General features: G+C 41.3%; 1 protein-coding gene across 21 annotated transcripts in view; it reads left to right on the forward strand.

Annotated features, from left to right (window-relative positions):
* Positions 1–5,784: 5,784 nt before the first annotated feature.
* Positions 5,785–23,990, forward strand: part of lrrfip2 (leucine rich repeat (in FLII) interacting protein 2) — a 61,518-nt gene continuing 43,312 nt past the window's right edge. For 6 of the 21 annotated variants that reach the window (XM_020481420.2, XM_020481424.2, XM_020481423.2 and 3 more), the window contains exons 1-2: positions 6,141–6,614; positions 8,192–8,350. In XM_020481420.2, coding sequence (XP_020337009.1) covers positions 8,267–8,350 — 84 coding nt within the window. In that variant the 5' untranslated portion in view covers positions 6,141–6,614; positions 8,192–8,266. Of the gene's footprint in view, positions 6,615–8,191; positions 8,351–23,990 lie in introns of all 21 variants that reach the window. The other 15 variants (XM_020481425.2, XM_031823322.1, XM_031823320.1 and 12 more) reach the window with 11 other exon arrangements.

Raw genomic sequence — 23,990 nt, forward strand, 5'->3', positions numbered from 1 at the left:
ATTGTAGTTGACAGCATACTGATGTGTAGAGTGTATATAGTGTACAGATGATTCATTGAATCGCTCATCATCTGCGTTTTAAAATGTTCAATTGGGGACATTAAAGTTATCCTTATCTTATCCAGGAGTCACAAAATGACCAAATACACCCAACCAATTTGAAGTCTAATTAGTAAAAACTTTCAATTTCTAAATGAGAGAAATATTTAATTCATTCAGACATGGCCTAATTTCTCAAATTGAATTATTCAAATGCTGTCCAATACTGCCATCTGGTGGACAAGAAGAGGATAGTCCAGACACATGCCACTTTTTGGAATCAAATCAAATGTTCAAATCAGGTAAATTCACATGAAAATGAACCAAATAAATAAGAGACTGTGTCCTTTCAGAAAATTCTATTTTATTCATGCTTATTTTATCAGGGCAGACAAATGTGGTAATATGTACAAATTACATTAAAACATATTGGGTGAACAAACATGCATTTCTGAGCTGTCAGTCACATTTGATGACCAAAACACAGTTTTTTTGTGTGCTAATATTAACTTGAAAGTTAAAAAAAAAATCCACGTTCACATGCTAGTCGGAACTAGGAAACTCTGACATTTCTGACTTTCTAACTGGTTAGAGTTCACATGAGATTGGTGACACTTTAACTGGGGAGGACAGGCTTGTGGTAATGTCTGGAGCGAAATTTGTGGAATGGTATCAAATACATGCTTTCTATGTGTTTGATGCCATTCCATTTGCACTGTTCCAGCCATTATTATGAGCCATCCTCCCTTCAGCAGCCTCCAACCAGTTAGCAAGTCAGAAATGTCAGAGTTCCGACTAGCAAATGAACGTGGCATTAATTCATAAAAAAGCATCACACAAATTCCTTTACATCCAGGGATTTCACCCATCAGTCACCGACTGGCTTCTCAGAGAATCTGCAAACGGAGTAAAAACATTGACAAGATAGTCAAGTGACCTCTCTAACAATGGAAATACATGTCCTCAAAGATGGAAGGCAGGTCGGCAGAGGCAAGATCAGACGGGACCGTTCTATCCAATGAGAGGGCAGCTATGTGTGCGAACAACAGGCCATAGAGTTAGATAGAGAACTAATCTTTGTATTTGTGCTATTATAGCATCTGTGACATCATGGCAGTGACATTGAGGCTAGCTCAATTTTAAAGTAGTCCAATTTCTTCTTCTTAATTGGATGATTGTGCCCAACTCATAGGAATCTCCACCCAGTTCACAACTTTAAAATGGTGGAAGCTCTCCAAGGCCGTAGCTACATATGAGAACAATGAGGTCCAGACCTCAGTAATTTATTTCCTATTTCAACTCAGTCGGTGTCTCAACTTACTGTTGAGAATTAGAATATTCACATGGTGTTAAAACTTGTCTGTGTTTCAGCAGTTTTCCTTGTGTTATATGCCACAGTCACTCAATTAGCCAATGTCAGTTAAATGCCCAGTAGAGCATCCTACTGGAAGCTAAATAGCTCATTATTAAATAATGATATACACTGCTCAAAAAAATAAAGGGAACACTTAAACAACACAATGTAAATCCAAGTCAATCACACTTCTGTGAAATCAAACTGTCCACTTAGGAAGCAACACTGATTGACAATAAATTGCACATGCTGTTGTGCAAATGGCATAGACAACAGGTGGAAATTATAGGCAATTAGCAAGACACCCCCAATAAAGGAGTGGTTCTGCAGGTGGTGACCACAGACCACTTCTCAGTTTCTATGCTTCCTGGCTGATGTTTTGGTCACTTTTGAACGCTGGCGGTGCTTTCACTCTAGTGGTAGCATGAGACGGAGTCTACAACCCACACAAGTGGCTCAGGTAGTGCAGCTCATCCAGGATGGCACATTTTTTTATAATTTTTTATTTCACCTTTATTTAACCAGGTAGGCTAGTTGAGAACAAGTTCTCATTTGCAACTGCGACCTGGCCAAGATAAAGCATAGCAGTGTGAACAGACAACACAGAGTTACACATGGAGTAAACAATTAACAAGTCAATAACACAGTAGAAAAAAAAGAGAGTCTATATACATTGTGTGCAAAAGGCATGAGGAGGTAGGCGAATGATTACAATTTTGCAGATTAACACTGGAGTGCTAAATGATCAGATGGTCATGTACAGGTAGAGATATTGGTGTGCAAAAGAGCAGAAAAGTAAATAAATAAAAACAGTATGGGGATGAGGTAGCTAAAAATGGGTGGGCTATTTACCGATAGACTATGTACAGCTGCAGCGATCGGTTAGCTGCTCAGATAGCAGATGTTTGAAGTTGGTGAGGGAGATAAAAGTCTCCAACTTCAGCGATTTTTGCAATTCGTTCCAGTCACAGGCAGCAGAGAACTGGAACGAAAGGCGGCCAAATGAGGTGTTGGCTTTAGGGATGATCAGTGAGATACACCTGCTGGAGCGCGTGCTACGGATGGGTGTTGCCATCGTGACCAGTGAACTGAGATAAGGCACAGCCCTCCATGTGCTCGCCAGAGGTAGCCTGACTGCCTTTAGTTACCGAGATGAGATCCGCAGGCCCCTTGTGAGACCATATGCTGGTGCGATTGGCCCTGGGTTCCTCTTAATGCAAGACAATGCTAGACCTCATGTGGCTGGAGTGTGTCAGCAGTTCCTGCAAGAGGAAGGCATTGATGCTATGGACTGGCCCGCCCGTTCCCCAGACCTGAATCCAATTGAGCACATCTGGGACATCATGTCTCGCTCCATCCACCAACGCCACGTTGCACCACAGACTGTTCAGGAGTTGGCGGATGCTTTAGTCCAGGTCTGGGAGGAGATCCCTCAGGAGACCATCTGCCACCTCATCAGGAGCATACCCAGGTGTTGTAGGGAGGTCATACAGGCACGTGGAGGCCACACACACTACTGAGCCTCATTTTGACCTGTTTTAAGGACATTACATCAAAGTTGGATCAGCCTGTAGTGTGGGTTTCCCACTTTAATTTTGAGTGTGACTCCAAAGCCAGACCTCCATGGGTTGATACATTTGATTTCCATTGATAATTTTTGTGTGATTTTGTTGTCAGCACATTCAACTATGTAAAGAAAAAAGTATTTAATAAGAATATTTCATTCATTCAGATCTAGGATGTGTTATTTTAGTGTTCCCTTAATTTTTTTTGGAGCAGTGTAGTTAAGTTTGAGGTTAAAGATCTGCTTTCACACTTTTGGGAAAGGGCTTGTGAAGAAAAATGTTATTGCAAGAACTGGGAGCTCTTTAAATGTAGGTGTCCAAATACCTTAGAAAATATGGTAGTAATCTTGCTAAGACAAGAAGAGTTCCCTTTCTCAGAGGTCCCCAGCCGGCCTCTCGGGGGAGGAGAAGATGGAACTAATTGAGTTTCAAAATAAACTGGAGCCTTTATTAGATCTAGGAAAAAATGGATTGAGGAGGGAGAACAGAATTCATCCTATTTCTTTAGATTTCAGAAATTTCACTCTAAAAATAACACTATACATAAGTTAAACATCGATGGTGTTATTAGATTACCAAAAATGAATTGCTAAAGACTGTAACAATTTTTTACAGACAATTGTATAGCAACATGTACTGTCAGGAATCCACAGATATGTTTTTTGACTCACTGAATAATGTTCACTCTATCGCTGATATAGAATCTAAACAGTGTGATGAACCCATCAAAGTTGAAGAGATTATAGAGTCTATCAAACATCTAAAGAACAATAAATCACCAGGTGTTGATGGAATTACATCAGAATTTTACAAATTATTTTCTGAACAATTAGCTCCCTTCCTGTTTGAAGTCTTTTTAGAGAGTATTAAAAACAATGTTCTACCTCCTACAATGAGTCAGGGGTTAATAACAGTGATACCTAAGCCTAAAAAATAAGTGCTGCTCATCGATAACTGGTGTCCGATTTGTCGACTATAAGATTATTACTTGCAAAATTATTACTAGCCTTATTACTTGCAAAAAGAATCCAGAAGTCCTGGATGCAATCATTGATGAAACACAGTCTGGCTTTATGAGGAACAGACATATTGCAAACAATGTCAGACTAGTATTAGACATACTTGACTACTCAGACCTAATAACTGAGGGTAGCTTCATATTATTTTTTTTATTTTTATAAGCATTTAACATAGTAGAGCATCAGTTCCTCTTCTACTCCCTTGAGAGACTTGGCTTTGGGGATTTTTTCTGTAAGGCTATTAAGACTCTCTATACAAATGGTAACTGCTCTGTCAAATATGACACCTCACCTAGATTTGAGTTAAAGAGAGGAATTGGGCAAGGTTGTCCTATCTCTCCATACCTGTTTTTATTAATCGCCCAACTTCTTACAAATTCTTTAAATACTAGTCCTGTACAAGGTATTTCTATATCTGGTAAAGAAATTATTATAAGCCAGCTGGCTGATGATACTACACTTTTTCTGAAAGATGCTAACCAAATTCCCATATCGATCAATGTGATACAATCCTTTCCCAAAGTGTCTGGTCAATATCTTAACATTAATAAATGTGAACTCATGGCTGTCAAAGATTGTGTGACACCTTCATATTATGGTATTCCAGTAAAAGAAGAACTTGCATATTTAGGTATAACCATTACAAAGGATCAGAAGTCTAGAGGCTTACTCAATTTTTAACCCTCTTATTAAAAAAAACTGCCAAATCTAAATCAATGGCTACAGAGGGACTTATCTTTAAAAGGAAGAGTCCTAATAACCAAGGCTGAAGGTATCTCTAGACTAACATATGGCGCTCTATCTTTATATCTTGACAGTAAAATAAGCAAGGAGATAGACCAGATGCTTTTCAACTTTCTGTGGAGAAACCTTACCCATTACATTAGGAAAACTGTTGTAATGAACAATTATGAGAATGGTGGGCTGAATTTTCTGGACTTTACTACCTTAAATAATACTTTTAAGAGCAATTGGATAAAACAATTCCTAAGATGACCCACTTCTATGTGGAATTTTATTCCTCATCATGTCTTCTCTACTATTGGTGGCCTTAACTTCATGTTGGTTTGCAATTATAATATTGACAAAGTTCCAGTGAAACTTTCTGCTGTTCATCGGCAGGTTTTCTTGTCATGGTTCTTCATTGATAAGCATACGTTTTCTCCACACAGATATTATATATGGAATAATCGGGATATATTGTATAAAAATACTTCTTTGTTTTTAGAATATTGGTTCCGAAATAATATCCTATTGGTTAGCCAACTGGTAAATGCAGAGGGTCGTTTACTCAGTTATAAGGAATTCTTATCACTTTACAAGGTCCCTGTAACACCTAAAGATTTTGCAATTGTTTTATATGCCATTCCCTCAGGTGTTGCTTTATTATTCAGGAACGTGTCAAGACCTGACCCTCAGAGCCTACCTTCCGTTGACCCATCAGTAGGGAAGATTTGTTTCTCTTTTGGTCCATTCAACAACAGAGCGATACGAACCTTGTTTCAGCAGGATGTTGTCTTATTAGAATGGATTTATTGATAATATCTGTTGGGAAAAAGTTTGGATGTCGCCATTAAGATTTGCAGGCAATTAGCTTTAAAACTGCACATACAAAAACATCTGTAAAGCAAAAATAATTGTTTACCTTTTGCTATTAAAATACATTTTCTGCAAACAGTTCCCCTGTACATATTAAATTATAGTTTTTAATCCCGGTGCTCAGTTAATGTGTAGTAGCTAATTGTATAGGCTATGTGTTCTTAGATCGACTGAGGTGAATAAAAGCCACAGCATCCAATGTGATAACGGCTGGGCAAATGTTTGCTTCTTTTTATGTTCTCCAAATAGCATTTCGTTTTTAAATTGTATAGACATTCCGTAAATGAGTTTCAACTAAAGTCACGTAGCAAATGAGCAATTACATGTTTTGTTGACCAAATTCCACACTCTGACCTCCATGCAAAATTCCTCACTTCGTTATACTTCAGTGGGCTTATTTTCTAGGACAGATTTTGGGCTGAGTAAAACCTCTCGCTTCGTCTCTTCCTCTCTGGTAAAGAGGACATGGGGGGAGAGAGTGGAGGAAAAAGACGACTCCCTAAAACACGCCACTTCGATTCCGCTACGACCGGAAGAGACTTTTCGTAGCAGGTAGGAGACCGTTTCCTAATTGAATTATCCTAACCTCACGAAAAACTCACTTCCGGTCGTAGCTGTGTCGAAGTGGCGTGTTTATAGGGAATCTCGTAAAAAGAAACCCCCACTCCCACTGATTCACAGCTGTCAGTTGGAGGAAAAAAACACTGTCAATCTTTGGGAGGAACCACTGTACAGTATTTTAACAACCAAGACGAAGAAAGAGCAAATCCTGGAAACATCAACGTCGTTTAGAAGCTTCTACGAGCCTGGCGAATCTCTTTGAAAAGGCGTGACGTGAAGAGCAGAGCAGTGTCAGTTTGCTCTGTCACACATTAGAAATTGGGGTTGGCTAGCTAGTAGCTGGCTAACCAGCTAGCCAGCTAAATTTATACTGCTCAAAGGGATTGGCCTTCTCTTTTGCATTGGGGTCATTACATCGGAAAGAACATCTCAGGATTCAATTAAACCTCATTTTTATGTTTTGGGTCCCAAGGAAGGGTAAGAGCCCAGGGTCATAGCTTTTCATGTCGAGGGAACATGGCATGGGGTTATCTTGCTAATAAGCTAGCGCTAGCTAGGTAGCTATCAAACCAAGGCAAACACTTTCCCAATGACAATGTGTTTATGTTAGCTAGCTAGCCCAGGAAAGTAGCTAACTTTCTAGCTTGGAAAACGCGTTAACTATACAATATCTAAATTAACGTTATCCCCGCCCGGGTAGTTAACTAGCTACTGTAGCTAACGTTAGGAATGATCTCTCTAACGTCTCCATCTGTAACGGTAACTAACGTTAGCTCCCTCGGCGTTTTAATTATTGAGCTAGCTAGAGAGTTTAACCACACAGTCAGAACAATGAGTTATATATATATATATATTAACGTTACCCATGCAAGGGGACATAGTTCACAATGATGGATAATTAGTAAGTTGAGCTAGCTAGTAATCCTAATTGTGTCATCGTGGAGGTTTATGGCCACCGTCTGACGTTATAACCGCCGAGTTAGTTAGCTAACGTTAGCTGATTCCTTATCTGGGCGTTTTCTTCTTGTAACTTACTTGCCTGTGCTAACCATTAACGTTACGTGACGCTGGTAACGTTAAACTTTTGTCAAAACACACACTAGCTAAATATTTGTAAGGTAACTTTGACAGCTCTAACAATAAAATCAAATATGAATTTATAGCCAACCATATCAAGCTGTATGGGTAAAGCCTCCAAGCCCTGTGCTTAGCTGCAACTTTTACTCTACGTGTAACCAGCTAACTTCAGCAATGTAATAATTTCCCCAAAACAATGTCAACTGTAGCTAGTGAAATGTTTAAGAAAATAGATGGCTAGCATCTTCACTTGTCATTGTGTATTTAGGCCAAGTATCAATTGGCCTTCACAATGGTGGGGGGTACACAATAAACATGCCTCAAGGCGAGAGTTGAGCAGGCTAATGTTTGATTCAAGGATATAACTTGTGTCAATTTGTGGACCTCATGTAAACTTGTGCTACCTTACAAGGCAACTTGGAAAGAATCTTGACTCTTTCTTTGCATTCCGCACAGAACAACTTGAGCTTTCTACAACTTCATACTTGTAATATTTTGCAGGTTTGTCAGTGTGTATGGCTTGTTTGTCAGCATCTGGCCAATGTCAGCCACAAGTGTTACACTCTTATAGGACCCAGACATCTGTGACCATGGCAGGATATTTTGTAGGAATGCACTCTGGCCATGGCAGACTATTTTGTAGGAATGCACTGAGTGAGTGTGTTCCTCTGTGTGCACACAACATGCATGCGGGTGCTTGCAGGGAAGTTTGCACATCCCTCTCAATTCAGGGTTATTTGATTGAGTTTCAGCTACGTCTTGATAATATGCTATTCATTACATTGTACTATGTCCAAGGACTTAGTTCAATACTGAGATTCCCAGCGCTTCATCATGGAGTGGTCTTCAATTGATCTTGAAATTGTGATTTATTAATGTAAACAAGGCATCAGATCATCTAATTTCAGTAAAATATTAGTGTCTTCATGTAAGGTGATAGAGGTGGATCTGAGAGCTCTGTCATTCATGTTTTTCAGATTTCTTTCCCCCCACACTGTGTTGCTCTAATTTGGCCCTGAACGTGTTGGTGGAGCTGCAGTTGCACAGAAGCCATGGGGACACCAGGTAGAAAGCGTGCCCCTATCAAGGACCGGTTTTCAGCTGAGGATGAAGCCCTTAGTAGCATTGCCCGGGAGGTAAGTTAACCATCCATTTCAGAGCCTCCCTGCTTTTAGTTAATTTCTGTGAATCTTTCTTAGTTGAAGATCTTTAACTGGTGTTATTAGCTGAGCTTCCCTCACATTGTAGGCCTATGTGTAGTGCAAAAGTGATTTAGTACATAAGTCACATTGGATGTTGTTTGTGGTGACACTGAAGACATGTATTTCCCCAAATGCGGTCAAAGACAAGTTTGAATTTGATGATTTATAAAAGGATGCATGGCAAGCCGTCTTGGATGTATTACTTTAAATGTAGGCTTCTCAACCCATACCCAACAACACCAACTGAGGTGAATGCAGCAAACAGCCCCCTGAAGCATATCCTGACACATGTTCACACACAGCTCTGCTTAGTCTGAGATGTGCTTGTAATGTGGATATTCAGGTTCCTTCAAGTTGTCTCAGCTCTGGCGAGTGCAGACAGCTGGTTTGCAATGGTGTAGTAGGATTGATTTGAAGAGATTTAGGGAAAATGGAGGGCAGGGGCAAGGAAGGTGGGATGGCCTGTAATGACTTGTCCCAGGATTATTCCATGTTCCTCAACTACCCGGCTGTCATTCCTGGCCTTTTCGTAGAGGCTGTGCAACTGTTCTCAGCGTACATAGTAGGCCCATGCATTTGTTGTGTTATTGTTCATTACTATTTTGAGAACGATTGTGCTGTATTTGCATAATTATGTGGCTAGATGAAACTATGCCACAGTGTGGGAAAAGCCTAAAGAATCAGCAGAGTAGATTTTTCAGTCCATGTGATTGACTGCCTTAACGTACAGATGAACATAACACAGGATCTCACATAGACTGGAAGTGAATGTTGTCTGAGCTCTTGTGAATTGCCTCATACTTGGGGACTTCTTGGTAGTGCCTCATACTTTGGCACAGAAAACAAGGTTACATTTTCCGTCTTTAACCATACAAGCCTGTTATATAGAATTATGAGTCATCTCACCCACCCAGCCAGGTCCTGTCCTGAATGAATCAGGGTTTCTTCGTGGAGAGAACTAGATGTGCACAGAACAGTGAGTGTGTGCAGTGGGTCCATAAGGCCAACCTCTCTCCAACCTGTCACACACCACCACTCCCCTCCAAACAAAGCACCAGAAAAAAGTAATTGCATGAGGTCAGTCATCCTCTCTTAGGCTATGAGTGCTTGCCTGGTCGGCCTGTGCTGGACACGGATCACTGTCCTGCTGAGAAGGACTGTGAATTTGAGCCTGCGCTATCACCACCCCATATTGGAGGCCACTTACATTGCTGGGCTGTCAGTCACTTAAAATATCAGCAGCTTGCTTGCAAATCCATCAGCCAAGTAGGAGGATTCACCACATGTACTGTAGGCCTATCAAGTTTTCCTCGTAAGGATCATAATGTTAGAGAGATGATCAGACAGTCACTTACTGTGCCATTGATTGTAAGTGAATGTGTGGGAGTTGAGTGAGTCATAGTTCATAGTCCGTATTACACAGTTTCAGTGCTATCCTGGGCAATGATAGCTGTAAGCCATGCAGAGGACTACTGAAGAGAATGGCACAGTGTCACACTGAGTAGAACAGGCTTGCACAGGACGGGGTCAAGACCCAGGGTCTCCAGCTTAATGACGAGTTTGGAGGGTACTATGGTGTTAAATGCTGAGCTGTAGTCAATGAACAGCATTCTTACATAGGTATTCTTCTTGTCCAGATGGGATAGTGCAGTGTGATGGCGATTGCATCATCAGTGGACCTATTGGGGCGGTTAGAAAATTGGAGTGAATCTAGGGTATCGGGTAAGGTGGAGGTGATATGATCCTTGACTAGTCTCTCAAAGCACTTCATGATGACGGAAGTGAGCGCAACGGGGCAATAGTAATTTAGTTGAGTGCAACAGGGCGATGGCTAAGGTACCTCACGTGACAAGTGGCCCCCATCTCACCTGCTAATTGGGAAACTTTTGCAAATGTTTTGTTGACTGAGTGAGGGAAATGCTGTGAATTAAGAGGACTTGATGTATACTAAACACAAATATAAACGTGACATGTGAAGTGTTAGTCCCATGTTTCAATAGCTGAAATAAAGTATCCCAGAAATGTTTGATTTTGGTAAAGGAGAAAGGTTATTTCTCTAAAATGTTGTGCACACTAACTAAATCCCTGTTAGCGAGCATTTCTCCTTTGCCAAGATAATCCATCCACCTGAAAGGTGTGGCATATCAAGAAGCTGTTTTAACCAGCATGATAATTTATTTTTTATTTGACCTTTTATTTAACTAGGCAAGTCGGTTAAAAACAAATTCTTATTTTCAATGACGGCCTAGGAACAATGGGTAACTGTTTTTTTCAGGGGCAGAATGAGGGATTTGTACCTTGTCAGCTCGGGGGTTTGAACTTGCAACCCTAGGCTACCCTGCTGCCCTGGCACCATGTGCAGAGGACAATAAAAGGCCACAGCTCTGGTGGACATTCCTGCAGCCCTCAACTTGAGACATCTGTGGCGTTGTGACAAAACTGCACATTTCGGTTACCTTGTCCCCAGCACAAGGTGTACCCTGTGTAATCACATTTTATTTATCACATGTGCGCCAAATACAACAGGTGTAGAGTTTACAGTGAAATGCTTACTTACAAGCCCTTAACCAACAATGCATTTTTAAGAATAATAAGTGTTAAGTAAAAAAAAAAATAGATGAGTAAAGAAATTATAAATAAAAGTAACAAATAATTAGAGAGTAGCAGTAAAATAACAATAACGAGGCTATATACAGGGGGTACCGGTACAGAGTCGATGTGTGAGGTCACAGGTTATTCGAGGTAACATGTACATGTAGGTAGAGTTAAAGTGACTATGCATAGAAAATAAACAGAGTAGCAGCAGTGTAAAAGGAGGGGTGGGCCGGAGTCTGACGATTTTTTGTGCCTTCCTCTGACAACGCCTGGTATAGAGGTCCTGAATGGCAGGAAGCTTGGCCCCAGTGATGTACTAGGCTGTACGCACAACCCTCTGTAGTGCCTTGCGGTCGGAGGCCGAGCAGTGATGTAACGAGTCAGGATGCTCTCGATGGTGCAGCTGTAGGAACTTTTTGAGGATCTGAGGACCCATGCCAAATCTTTTCAGTCTCCTGAGGGGGAATAGGCTTTGTCGTCCTCTTCACGACTCTTGGTGTGCCTGGACCATGTTAGTTTGTTAGTGATGTGGGTTCCAAGGAACTTGAAGCTCTCAACCTGCTCCACTGCAGCCCCGTCAATGAGAATGGGGGCGTGCTCGGTCCTCCTTTTCCTGTAGTCCACAATCATCTGCTTTGTCTTGATCACTTTTGAGGGAGAGGTTGTTGTCCTGGCACCACATGGCCAGGTCTCTGACCACCTCCCTATAGGCTGTCTCATCCTTGTCGGTGATCAGGCCTACCACTGTATCATCGGCAAACTTATTGATGGTGTTGGAGTCATGCCTGGCCATGCAGTCATGAGTGAACAGGGATTACAGGAGGGGGCTGAGCACACACCCCTGAGTGGCCCCCCCGTGTTGAGGATCAGCATGGTGGATGTGTTACCTACCCTTACCACCTGGGGGCACCCCGTCAGGAAGTCCAGGATCCAGTTGCAGAGGGAGGTGTTTAGTCCCAGGGTCCTTAGCTTAGTGATGAGCTTTGAGGGTACTATGGTGTTTGTCCCTCATTCAGGGACAGGTTGAAAATGTCAGTGAAGACACTTGCCACTTGGTCAGCGCATGCTCGGAGTATACGTCCTGGTAATCCGTCTGGCCTTGTGAATGTTGACCTGTTTTAATGATCTTTCTCGCATCGGCTACGGAGAGCGTGAGCACATATTCGTCAGGAACAGTTGATGCTCTCATGCAAGTTTCAGTGATGCTTGTCTCGAAGTGAGCATAGAAGTAATTTAGCTCGTCTGGTAGGCTCGTGTCTCTGCTTCCCTTTGTAGTCTGTAATAGTTTACAAGCCCTGCCACATCCAACAAGCGTCGGAGCCAGTGTAGTACGATTCAATCTTAGTCCTGTATTGACGCTTTGCGTATTTGATGGTTCGTCGGAGGTATAGCTTGATTTCTTATATGCTTCCAGCTCCTTGAAAGCAGCAGCTCTACCCTTTTAGCTCAGTGCGGATGTTGCCTGTAATCCATAGCTTTTGGTTGGAGTATGTACGTACTGTAACTGTGGGGACGACATCATCGATGCACTTATTGAAGCCAGTGACTGATGTGGTGTACTCCTTAATGCCATTGGAAGAATCACGGAACATATTCCAGTCTGTGTCTGCTTCATCTGACCACTTATTTTATTGACACTGGTGCTTTCTGCTTTAGTTTTTGCTTGTAAGCAGGAATCAGGAGGATAGAATTATGGTTAGATTTGCCAAATGGAGGGAGCGCTTGGAATGTGTCTCTGTGTGGAGTAAAGGTGTTCTAGAGTATTTAAAAAATATATTTAAAAAATCCTCTGGTTGCACATTTAACATCCTGGTAAAACTGATTTTAAGTTTCCCTGCATTAAAGTCCCCAGCCACTAGGAGCACTGCCTCTGGATTAGCGCTATCCTTTTTGCTTATGGCTGTATACAGCTCATTGAGTGTGGTCTTTGTGATGGTAAATAAACAGCTAAGAAGAGTATAGATGAAAACTCTTGGTAATTAGTGTGGTCTACAACTTATTATGAGATACTCTACTTCAGGCGAGCAAAACCTCAAGACTTCCTTAGCTTTCGTGCACCAGCTGTTGTTTGCAAATATACATAGACTGTCACCCCATGTCTTACCAGAGGTGGCTGTTCTATCCTGCCGAAAAGCGTAAAACCCTCTAACTGTATGTTATTCATGTCGTCTTTCAGCCACGACTCTGTGAAAAATAAGATATTACAGTATTTAATGTCCCGTTGGTAGGATATACATACTCGTAGTTTGTCTATTTTATTATCCAATCATTGTACCTTGACTAATAGGACCGACGGTAAACGCAGATTTCCCACTCGCTGTCGGATCCTTACAAGGCACCCAGTCTCTTTCTCCTGCGAATGACGGTCATGAGGGCCTTGTCTGGAGTAAATCCTTTGCGTCCGATTCATTAATGAAAAAAATCTTCCAGTACTGGGTGAGTAATCTCTTTCCTTATATCTAGAAGCTCTTTTAGGTCATAAGAGACGGTGGCAGAGACATTATGTACAAAATAAGATACAAATAACTCGGAAAAAACACACAATAGCACTATTGGTTAAGGGACCGTATAACGGCAGCCTTCTCCTCTGGTGCCATTGATGCTGTTTAATCAGCTTCTTGAAATGCTTCTCCTGTCCGGTGGATGGATTATCTTGGCAAAGGATAAATGCTCACTAACAGGGATGTAAACAAATAGGTGCACATAATTTGAGAGGGAACCATTTTTTTTGCTTATGGAATATTTCTGGGATATTTTATTTGAGCTCATAAAACATCGGACCAACACGTTAAACGTTGTTTATATTTTTGTTCAGTGTTGATTAAATAACTGATTTAAAAAAACAGTTTCACATGCGCATGGTCCTTGCGATCTGGGGTTTTTGAGAGGTCCCTAACCCATTGAAGTTGTACATTTAAAATGGTTATGGGTAGGGTTTACGGATGTCGACCGATTAATTGGAATGGCCGATTAATTAGGGCCGATTTCAAGTTTTCATAACAATCGGTAATTTTGGATGCCGATTAATAAATATATATATATATATACTTATTTAACTAGGCAAGTCAGTTAAGAACACATACTTATTTTCAATGACGGCCTAGGAACGGTGGGTTAACTGCCTTGTTCAGGGGCAGAACGACAGATTTTTACCTTGTCAGCTCAGGGATTCAATCCTGCAACCTTATGGTTAACTAGTCCAACGCTCTAACCACCTGCCTCACGAGGAACCTGCCTGTTAGGTGAATGCAGTAAGAAGCCAAGGTAAGTTGCTACAAATCGTATAGAGATAAATAGTCCTATAATTCCAAAAATAATTACAACCTAAAACTTACCTGGGAATATTGAAGACTCTTTTTAAAAGGAACCACCATCTTTCATATGTTCTCATGTTCTGAGCAAGGAACTTAAACGTTAGCTTTCTTACATGGCACATATTGCACTTTTACTTTCTTCTCCAACACTTTGTTTTTGCATTATTTAAACCAAATTGAACATGTTTCATTATTTATTTGAGGCTAAATTGATTTTATTGATGTATTATATTAAGTTAAAATAAGTGTTCATTCAGTATTGTTGTAATTGTCATTATTACAAATAAATAAAAATAGAAAATCGTCCGAATAATCGGTATTCGCTTTTTTGTTCCTCCAATAATCGGTATCCCTAGAATGTACAAGTAATGTGAATGTCAATGCATAATGCAGTTGGATAGGTCAATTAAAAAAATTTAAAAAATAAATAAAATGCAATATGGTAATGGATACTTTTTTGCATTAATATTGGGGGATTTGTTTTTCTTCTGTAGGCTATTACAATTAAAAATGTAAGTCCTTCATTTTTTATTTAGGTGCTTGAAAGTCCTTGAATTTGACTTGCCAATGTCTGTATGAACCCTGAATAGGATACTTTTTCAGCCCCAATGGAAAATGAAGGCCTCTGCTATTAAAATTACCCATGCATCTTTCGCTTTGCTCTCTTACCCCGGAGAGTATTTGTTTTTCATTCAGGCCAGTAGCTTTTATTGGAACTGGCCCGGTGTGCCACTGGAAAATGTACCTGAATGTCGAACCCTGTATGTAGTTCATGATAATGGTATGCAGACCTATTTTTGCAACTATCTGCAAATACGTATTTCAAATTTCACATCCTCTTTTTTTAAATTAGAAAGGTAGAACAAGTTTTCTGTTGTGCAAAACGCCTGATTGAAACTTGTTGGCTGTCAAACAATTTATCTACCTATGCTTGGGCTATTTTATGATTGGGTGTTATCACACGTAGCAGCATATAATTTAGCAACGTGTGTTGAAGGGGTCCGCCTAACATTCCGTCTGGTCTGATAAGGGGAGGGTTTTGAACGATTAGCCTAATGTTTGTTTCCATGGCAACTATAAACACTATAGTACTGAAGATAAACAACGTCAACTTTGACATAACATCCAGGGTGTGCCAACTTCATGGAGCCCTAGATGATGTAGTCTAGTGTGAGCAGAGCATCTGATCTACCCCTTGACGCTTAGGGTTTTGGAGGTGTGTATGATTGTGCATTTGTGCGGCTGCTGCTCAGATTACTCCTCTCCAGTCCCATAATGTGGGTGCAGGGGGAGGGAATGCTGGGGCCAGGCCGGATGGGCATGGCTATAGATAGGACACAGCGACACAGAGCTCAGGTCATACTGTCAGACAGCTCGACAGGTGCAGCGCAGAGGAGCCAGCCATCTCCTCTCCCTCTTTTCTCAGACACACACACAGTGTTTTCCACTCGAGCCGGCTGTCGGCTAAACAGCCGATTAGACTCCTTTTAAGCCCGTTACTTTTTCCACCTAAATTAACCAGGCTACTTTTCAATTTGCTAGTCAGAAAGTCAGCCAAGCCCCTCCCGCGAGAATGAACGATATGCATTTTCTAGCGATCTACTGGGGATTTCAGAGATCCCAGGTTTGTTTTGAACGTGGCATTAAACGGCAACAGAAGGCAGGCTTCATCAGCACGTCACACACCACTTTGCAATGAGCTGGAGGCAGTTACGTACCCAATGCATATGGGCCTGACAAATTTGTCAAATGCCTGGTAAATTTAAAATGTTGCCGGTCAAATATCCTACATCACATTTTCCTAACACAAACCCTGGTGTGTGTTTGGGTCTTGACTTGTCTAAAGTCAGTACAGCCAATCTGCCAACTTCTGTCTGTGGCGTCCACACAGTTTGGGTTACACATTAATATGACCCCACTGTGGAAAGGTGAGACTCTCACGAACACGTACATGTCAGTTGTTTCTGTAGCCCACAGGCCTCACGACTCGTCTGAAGATCCCCGGTACCAGTTGAAAAAATGAATGGAAGTATATATGGAGACCTGTGCCAAAAATAAGGGTTTAAATACAGTGCATTCGGAAAGTATTCAGACCCCTTTTTTCACATGTTGTTACATTACAGCCTTATTCTAAAATTGATTCAATAGTTTTTTTCTTTTCTTAACAATCTACACACAATACCCCATAATGACAAAGCAGAAACATGTTTTTAGAATTTTTTGCAAATGTATTAAAAATAAACAACCGAAATCACATTTACATAAGTATTCAGACCCTTTACTCAGTACTTTGTTGAAGCACCTTTGGCAGTGATTGGTATCGATTCTTCTTGGGTATGACGCTACAAGCTTGGCACACCTGTATTTGGGATGTTTCTCCCATTCCTCTCAGCAGGTCCTCTTAATCTTTGTCAGGTTGGATGGGGAGCATCGTTGCAAAGCTATTTTCAGGTCTCTGTAGAAATGTTTGATTGGGTTCAAGTCCAGGCTCTGGCTGGGCATCTCAACGATATTCATAGACTTGTCCCCAAGTGCTATGGAGCAGCTTTTCATCAAGAATCTCTCTACTTTGCTCCATTCGTCTTTGCCTCGATTCTGACTAGTCTCCCAGTCCCTGTTGCTGAAAAACATCCCCACAACATGATCCTGCCACCACCATGCTTTTACCAAAGGGATGGTGCCAGGTTTCTTCCAGACGTGGCGCTTGGCATTCAGGCCAAAGAGTTTAATCTTGGTTTCATCAGACCAGAGAATCTAGGAATGGCTTTCATCTGCCCACTCTACCATAAAGGCCTGATTGGTGGAGTTTTGCAGAGATGGTTGTCCTTCTGGAAGGTTCTCCCATCTCCACAGAGTAACTCTGGAGCTCATCGGGTTCTTGGTCACCTCCCTGACCAAGGCTCTTCTCCCCTGATTGCTCAGTTTGGCTGAGCGGCCAGCTCTAGGAAGAGTCTTGGTGGTTCCAAACTTCTTCCATGATGGAGGCCACTGTGTTCTCGGATCTTTAATGCTGTATAATTTTGTTTGGTACCCTTCTCCAGATCTCCAGACATGCACTGTCAACTGTGGGACCATTATATAGACAGGTGTGTGTGCCTTTCCAAATCATGTCCAATCATTTGAATTTACCGCAGGTGAACTCCAAATTCACAAACACTTCACATTTCCATATCATAAAACTCATGTAATTTACAGTGTCAATGTTTATGGTCACTGTTTCATGTACAGTATGGATGTAGCGTTTCACGGTATGCATCGGGCCCAGGTTCAAATGTTTAAGATATGAGTGCATCTGTGAGTGGGTCCGCAAACCGATCAAATGACTTTTTTTACCTTCCCAAAAATGCCTAATATTTTGTGACAACTGCATCCTCTCCTTCAGTGTCGAACTAAGCATGTAATTATGTTGACAGTCATAGATCTACAAGTCATTTTGCATACCAAATAACCCCAGGCAATATCCGTAGCCAGCTTCAAAAGTTTGTAAAATGGCTTGCACATTATTAGGCTTTATTAGTTGAGTGGCAACCAATTTTGTCGGTTAGGTTATTTCATATAAAATGTGCTGTTAAATGGCCTGCATACTCACCAGACATGTAACCCATTGATGTTTGGGATGTTTGATGTCTGGGATGTTCTGGATCACCGTGTACAACAGTGTGTTCCAGTTCCCGCCAAAATCCAGTAACTTCGCACAGCCATTGAAGAGGAGTGGGACAACATTCCACAAGCCATTAATCAACAGCCTGATCAACTATTATTATTATTTTTTTTTACCCCTTTTTTTTCTCCCCAATTTCATGGTATCCAATTGGTAGTTAGTCTTGTCTCATCGCTGCAACTCCCATACGGACTCAGGAGAGGCGAAGGTCGAGAGCCGTGCACACAATCCAACCAAGCCACACTGCTTCTTGACACAATGCCCACTTAACCCGGAAGCCACAGTACTGTTCAAAAGTTTGGGGTCACTTAGAAATGTCCTTGTTTTTGAAAGAAAAGCACATTTGTCTATTAAAATAACATCAAATGGATCAGAAATACAGTGTAGACATTGTTAATGTTGTAAATAACTATTGTAGCTGGAAACGGCTGATTTTTCTTTTTAATGGAATATCTACAGAGGCCCATTTATCAGCTCTAACCAGAAAAGAAAGAGTGGGAGGCTCCAGTGCACAACTGAGCAAGAGGACAAGTACATTGGAGTGTCCAGTTTGAGAGACAGATGCCTCACAAGTCCTCAAATGGCAGCTTCATTAAATAGTACCCACAAAACACCAGTCTCGACGTCAACAGAGAAGAGGCAACTCTGGGGATGCTGGCCTTCTAGGCATAGTTCCTCTGTCCAGTGTCTGTGTTCTTTTGCCTATCTTAATCTTCCCTTTTTATTGTCCAGTCTGAGATACGGCTTTTTCTTTGCAACTCTGCCTAGATGGCCAGCATGCTGGAGTCGCCTCTTCACTGTTGACGTTGAGACTGGTGTTTTGCGGGTACTATTTAATGAAGCTGTGAAGGGAGTAGTACACAGCCTTGTATGAGATCTTCAGTTATTTGGCAATTTCTTGCATGGAATAGCCTTCATTTCTCAGAACAAGAATAGACTGATGAATTTCAGAAGAAAGTGCTTTGTTTCTGGCCATTTTGAGCCTGTTATCAAACTCGCTGATGCTCCGGAAACTCAACTAGCCTAAAGAAGGACAGTTTTATTGCTTCTTTAATCAGAACACAGTTTTCAGCTGATTATGCTAACATAATTTCATTGATCATTGGCCTTTTTAAAATGATAAACTTGGATTAGCTAACACAACGTGCCATTGGAACACAAGAGTGATGGTTGCTGATAATGGGCCTCTGTACGCCTATGTAGCTATTCCATTAAAAAAAAATTCTGCTACAATAGTCATTTACAACATTAACAATGTCTACACTGTATTTCTATTTGATGTTATTTTAATAGACAAATGTGCTTTTCTTTCAAAAACAAGGACATTTCTAAGTGACCCCAAACTTTTGAACGGTACTATGTGTATTATTTGCTCTAGATTGTAAGAAATGGCAGTTACAGGTGTTAAACTTTGAGTCACATTGGCAATTGAACAAGGTTTCAAATTATGCCCACCTGACTCAGATTTCGGTTTATAACGGGGATTTTTGAATTGCATAAACATAAACAGTAATTGTGTGACGGTGGGGATGCAGAGTTGTTCCAAACAAAAACTACACGTGTGGTTGCTTTAGTTCCTCAATGGCACAGCTAGGAGAGCTAAAAAAGAAATTTGGCGCCTCGCTCAAACCTCAAACTGTCATTTTTTTTGTCTTGCCTACACCACATTTTACAGGAATATTCTTGTTACTGAATGTATCTGGAGAATTTTCAGGTTTTGTTAACAAATGGGGTGAAAAGTACAGTAAATGTAAAATGCACATACAATCAACACTGTCTGGATTGTCTTGTCAGGTGAACTGTTGTGTACTCAACTTTGGTGTAAAAAGAAAAAAAATCCCATCTCCAAACTGTTCCCTTTCAATTGCTACAATGCTTATTAAGAATATGCTTTTTGTATTTCTGCTGTAAAACAATTCAATTTAGGCCTATATAGGGCAATTCCAATTAGTGAATAGGGTTATTAATAAGACATCTGTGGGTCAGTTGCTAAACAAGTATTTTGGGGGGGAATAAATTACATACTGCTATTCACAAAGTGTTGGAAACACTTGTTAATTATTTCAGTAAATTAACTGATGTCATGCTAGCTCTTTTATTAACACGTATGGACCAAGAACTTAATTGGAATCAAGGCATTAGAATGTACCAGAGGCCACCAAAATAGAATTTGTTAACCCGAGGGGAGCCTGTCTGGCTACTTTTCCTATTTGGCTAGAAACTCCATGTGCTTGTGGAAAACGGTACACACACACACTAGTCTATTAGCCTCACTAATCCATTTTAACAGTGCAAAAATACGTCTTAATTTTTACTTTGAATCCCACCATTTTGTTTTCTTAGAAGAAGGTCCAATTAGAATCTGCCAGTTTAAGCCAAAGCATTGAAACAATTTTAGTTGGCTTGCGGTGCTCATAGTCACATAAACCTCAATGTGATGGTTGTGCCACTCTGCTCGCAAAGCTGTCATAGACAGCAGCTGTTTAGAGAAAGACAGACCATCCGCATGATTAGTCAATAGAAAATATCGAGAGGCTTATGACCAAAGGGTGAGTTCACCGACCCTAATCGAGAGTGGAAATCTCCAGAGATGGCTGAAGACTTCTGACAGATGCACTGTGGGTGAACCGCTCGGCTGTAACATAAGAGAGGCAGAAGAGACATTTGATTAAGGAAAACGTCCCACATGGCATGCATGTTTGCACAACAAAGGCATGTTTTTTTTCCCCCCAATGCTATTTTTTTCCCACTCAACAGGAATAGACCTACTGGTGGCCCATTCTGGCACCACAGATAAGCACTGGCTGGAATGTTGACTGTTTGTTTGCAAGGAGATACTCTGTAGCCTACACCATACCATTGATGCAGCATATTTTTGTTGAAGATAAGTGTTTTTCTGATATGGTGTTTGTAGATGGTGGTGGTGTTGTCATAGCAGAGTAGTCAGTCAGGAGAAGCTGCTGTGTGTCTCACACTCACTCACACACATATAATGGGCCTCCTTGGGGGGTGGCGGGAGCATGGTCTACTTAAATTAGCCACTGCTGCTGAGGTGCTTTGCAAAATTAACCCCGTTCCCCCTCTACCTCTGGGGTAAATGAAGTGAAATTGGGATATGCCTTCACCCCTCCAGAGTAGACTACCTATGTCATCTTTCAAATCCATTGCTGTGCTTGTAGAGTTATATGCATGCATGTTGATTGAAAAAATCTTGACTGCCATTGAATGATTGCATATTTAGCGACTGGTGAACCAACACCACATCTAACTTTGTTTAAAAGCCTTAAGGCCTAGTTTATCCTCCCAAATTCTTCTTTGTCACTGTGTTTGTCCAGCACTGTTGTTTTCCCCTTTTTGAGGTCCTTAAATTAGCCTCTCTAAACTGATGGTTAGCACATGTTGTTGGGGATGAGGCATCCCAAGCACTCTACTAAGGACAGTATTATAGAGCTGTGACTCATGTGGAAACTGGTCAACCACTGCATGTGGTACAGTAGCTCTCTGTCACAGGTCTCTCAGGAAAATTTATATTTGGTCTCCACAATTTTGTTCTGTTGATTTGTTTGGAGTTGTAATCTGCAACACAATGGAGACCCAGTACACACTTCTATAGCCTGCAGCAGAGTGAGGTGCAGATTGTATGCTGGTGTGTAGCCTAACGTGCAAGGGCGCGTTGTAATGCCAACCACCGCTTTTAGCGTGATCCTATCCTAACATGGCATTGCCTTATCATAAATGAGCTCATTGAGGGGGATTGGTGTTCCTATGTTTCATGAACTGAAATAAAATATTCCAGAAATGTTCCAAATGTACAAAAAGCTTATTTCTCTACAAATGTTGTGCGCACATGTGTTTACATCCCTGTTAGTGAGCATTTCTCATTTGCCAAGATAATCCATCCACCTAAACGGTGTGGTATATCAAGAAGCTGTTTAAACAGCATGATCATTACATAGGTGCAGCTTGTGCTGGGGACAATAAAAGGTCACTCTAAAATGTGCAGTTTTGTCACACGACACAATGCCACAGATGTCTCAAGTTTTGGAGGGAGTATGTAATTGGCATGCTGACTGCAGAATGTCCACCAGAGCTGTTGCCAGAGGGTTGAATGTTAATTTCTCTACCATATGTCGTTTTAGAGAATTTGGCAGTACGTTCAACCGGCCTCACAACCGCAGACCACGTTTAAGGGATTGTGTGGGTGAGCGGTTTGCTGATGTCAATGTTGTGAATAGAGTGCCCCATGGTGGCGGTGGGATTATTCTATGGTCTGCATACTCCCCAGACATGTCACCCATGTTTGAGATGCTCTGGATCGACATGTTCGACTGCGTGTTTCAGTTCCCACCAACATCCAGCAAGTTCACACAGCCATTGAGGAGTGGGACAACATTCCATAGGCCACAATCAACAGCCTGATCAACTCCGTGCGGAGGAGAAGTTTTGCGCTGCATGAGGCAAATGGTGGTCACACCAGACACTGACTGGTTTTCTGATCCACGCTCATACCTTTTTTATTAAGGTATCAGTGACCAACAGATGCATATCTGTATTCCCAGTCATGTGAAATCCATAGATTAGGGCCTAATGAGTTTATTTCAATTGACCGAGAGCCTTATATGAACTGAATCTCAGTCAAATCTTATATTGTTGCATGTTGAGTTTATATTTTTGTTCAGTGTACTGCGTATACAGGGCTCCAGACTGCAACAAATTATTGAGTCGCATTTTGCGACCATGCCTATTTCGCTTTGGCCCCCCGCTGTGATGGGCGAAGATATCTGATATGGCTTTTGAGATATGGAGCTTGCGAAATGCACATCGGCCATTGCGAGTGCATATGTAGTTTTTTAGGACTTTACATTTACTGTTAGATTTAATACATGGCTACTAGCAGTGGGTATTATATTTAGAGTTAGAGATCATCAACCTAATGTGTTATAATTTTCCACTTGCTCAGGTGGTGAACTGGCCCTGAATGAATGAATCAAATTTATAAGGCCCTTTTTACATCAACAGATGTGCTATACAGAAACCCAGCCTAAAACTGGGTTTCAAACAGCAAGCAATGCAGGTCAAGAGAGGGGGGGGGTTGAGAGCCACAGCATAGTAGACTATATGATTACAGACATTGACCATTTATCACAGCTCATTCACCGTCAAGCCACTAACACCTCTGATCACAGCAAAATTACCTTGTTCCTCAAAAGAACAGACATGGAAACAACCATACATTCACAGCCCAGTAAGCTATACAACATCAGAAATTCAACAATACAGATTGTCCCAAAACAGCACAGAAGAATACCAGAAAGCAACCAGAATCCAAACACTCTATGATAACATTCTGTATACCACATCCACTCACAGTAAAGAAGGCATCATTCTAGCAGTAAAAAACATCAGTATATTCAGCCAAACGGCAAATGAAGCACAACTGAAATTGATTAAAAAAAATACAGGACCACAGACAAGATGGCGCCGACGAACATGGCTAATGTTTTTTACATTCTCCCAACCAGTTGTGCTATTTTGTTCATGCGTTTTGTGTAACTTATTGTGTACGAAATATTGCTGTTACCGTCTATGACCGAAAATAACTTCTGGACATTAGAACAGCGATTACTCACCGCGGACTGGAAGAAACGTTTTCCTTTAACGAGTCCGACGAGAAGGATATCCTGCTTTCACTGGAACAGGCCCAGACCCCCCGCCTTTTGTGTGAAGGAAAGACGCAGGGAAAGGGCCGCAGATCGGGCAGCCTTCTGAGAAACCGTAGGCAAGCAAGTAAACGCCTGTCATCCGTTCTTCTTGCTAACGTGCTATCATTGGAAAATAAAATTGATGACCTACAATTAAGATGATCCTACCAACGGGACATTAAAAAAATGTAACATCTTATGTTTCACCAAGACGTGGCTGAACGACGATACGGACAATATAGAGCTAGCGGGATTTTCCATGCACCTGCAGAACAGAGACGCTACCTCTGGTAAGACAAGGA

The sequence above is a fragment of the Oncorhynchus kisutch genome, linkage group LG4 (genome assembly GCF_002021735.2).
Source record: "Oncorhynchus kisutch isolate 150728-3 linkage group LG4, Okis_V2, whole genome shotgun sequence".
In the NCBI taxonomy this organism is placed as follows: Eukaryota; Metazoa; Chordata; class Actinopteri; order Salmoniformes; family Salmonidae; genus Oncorhynchus; species Oncorhynchus kisutch.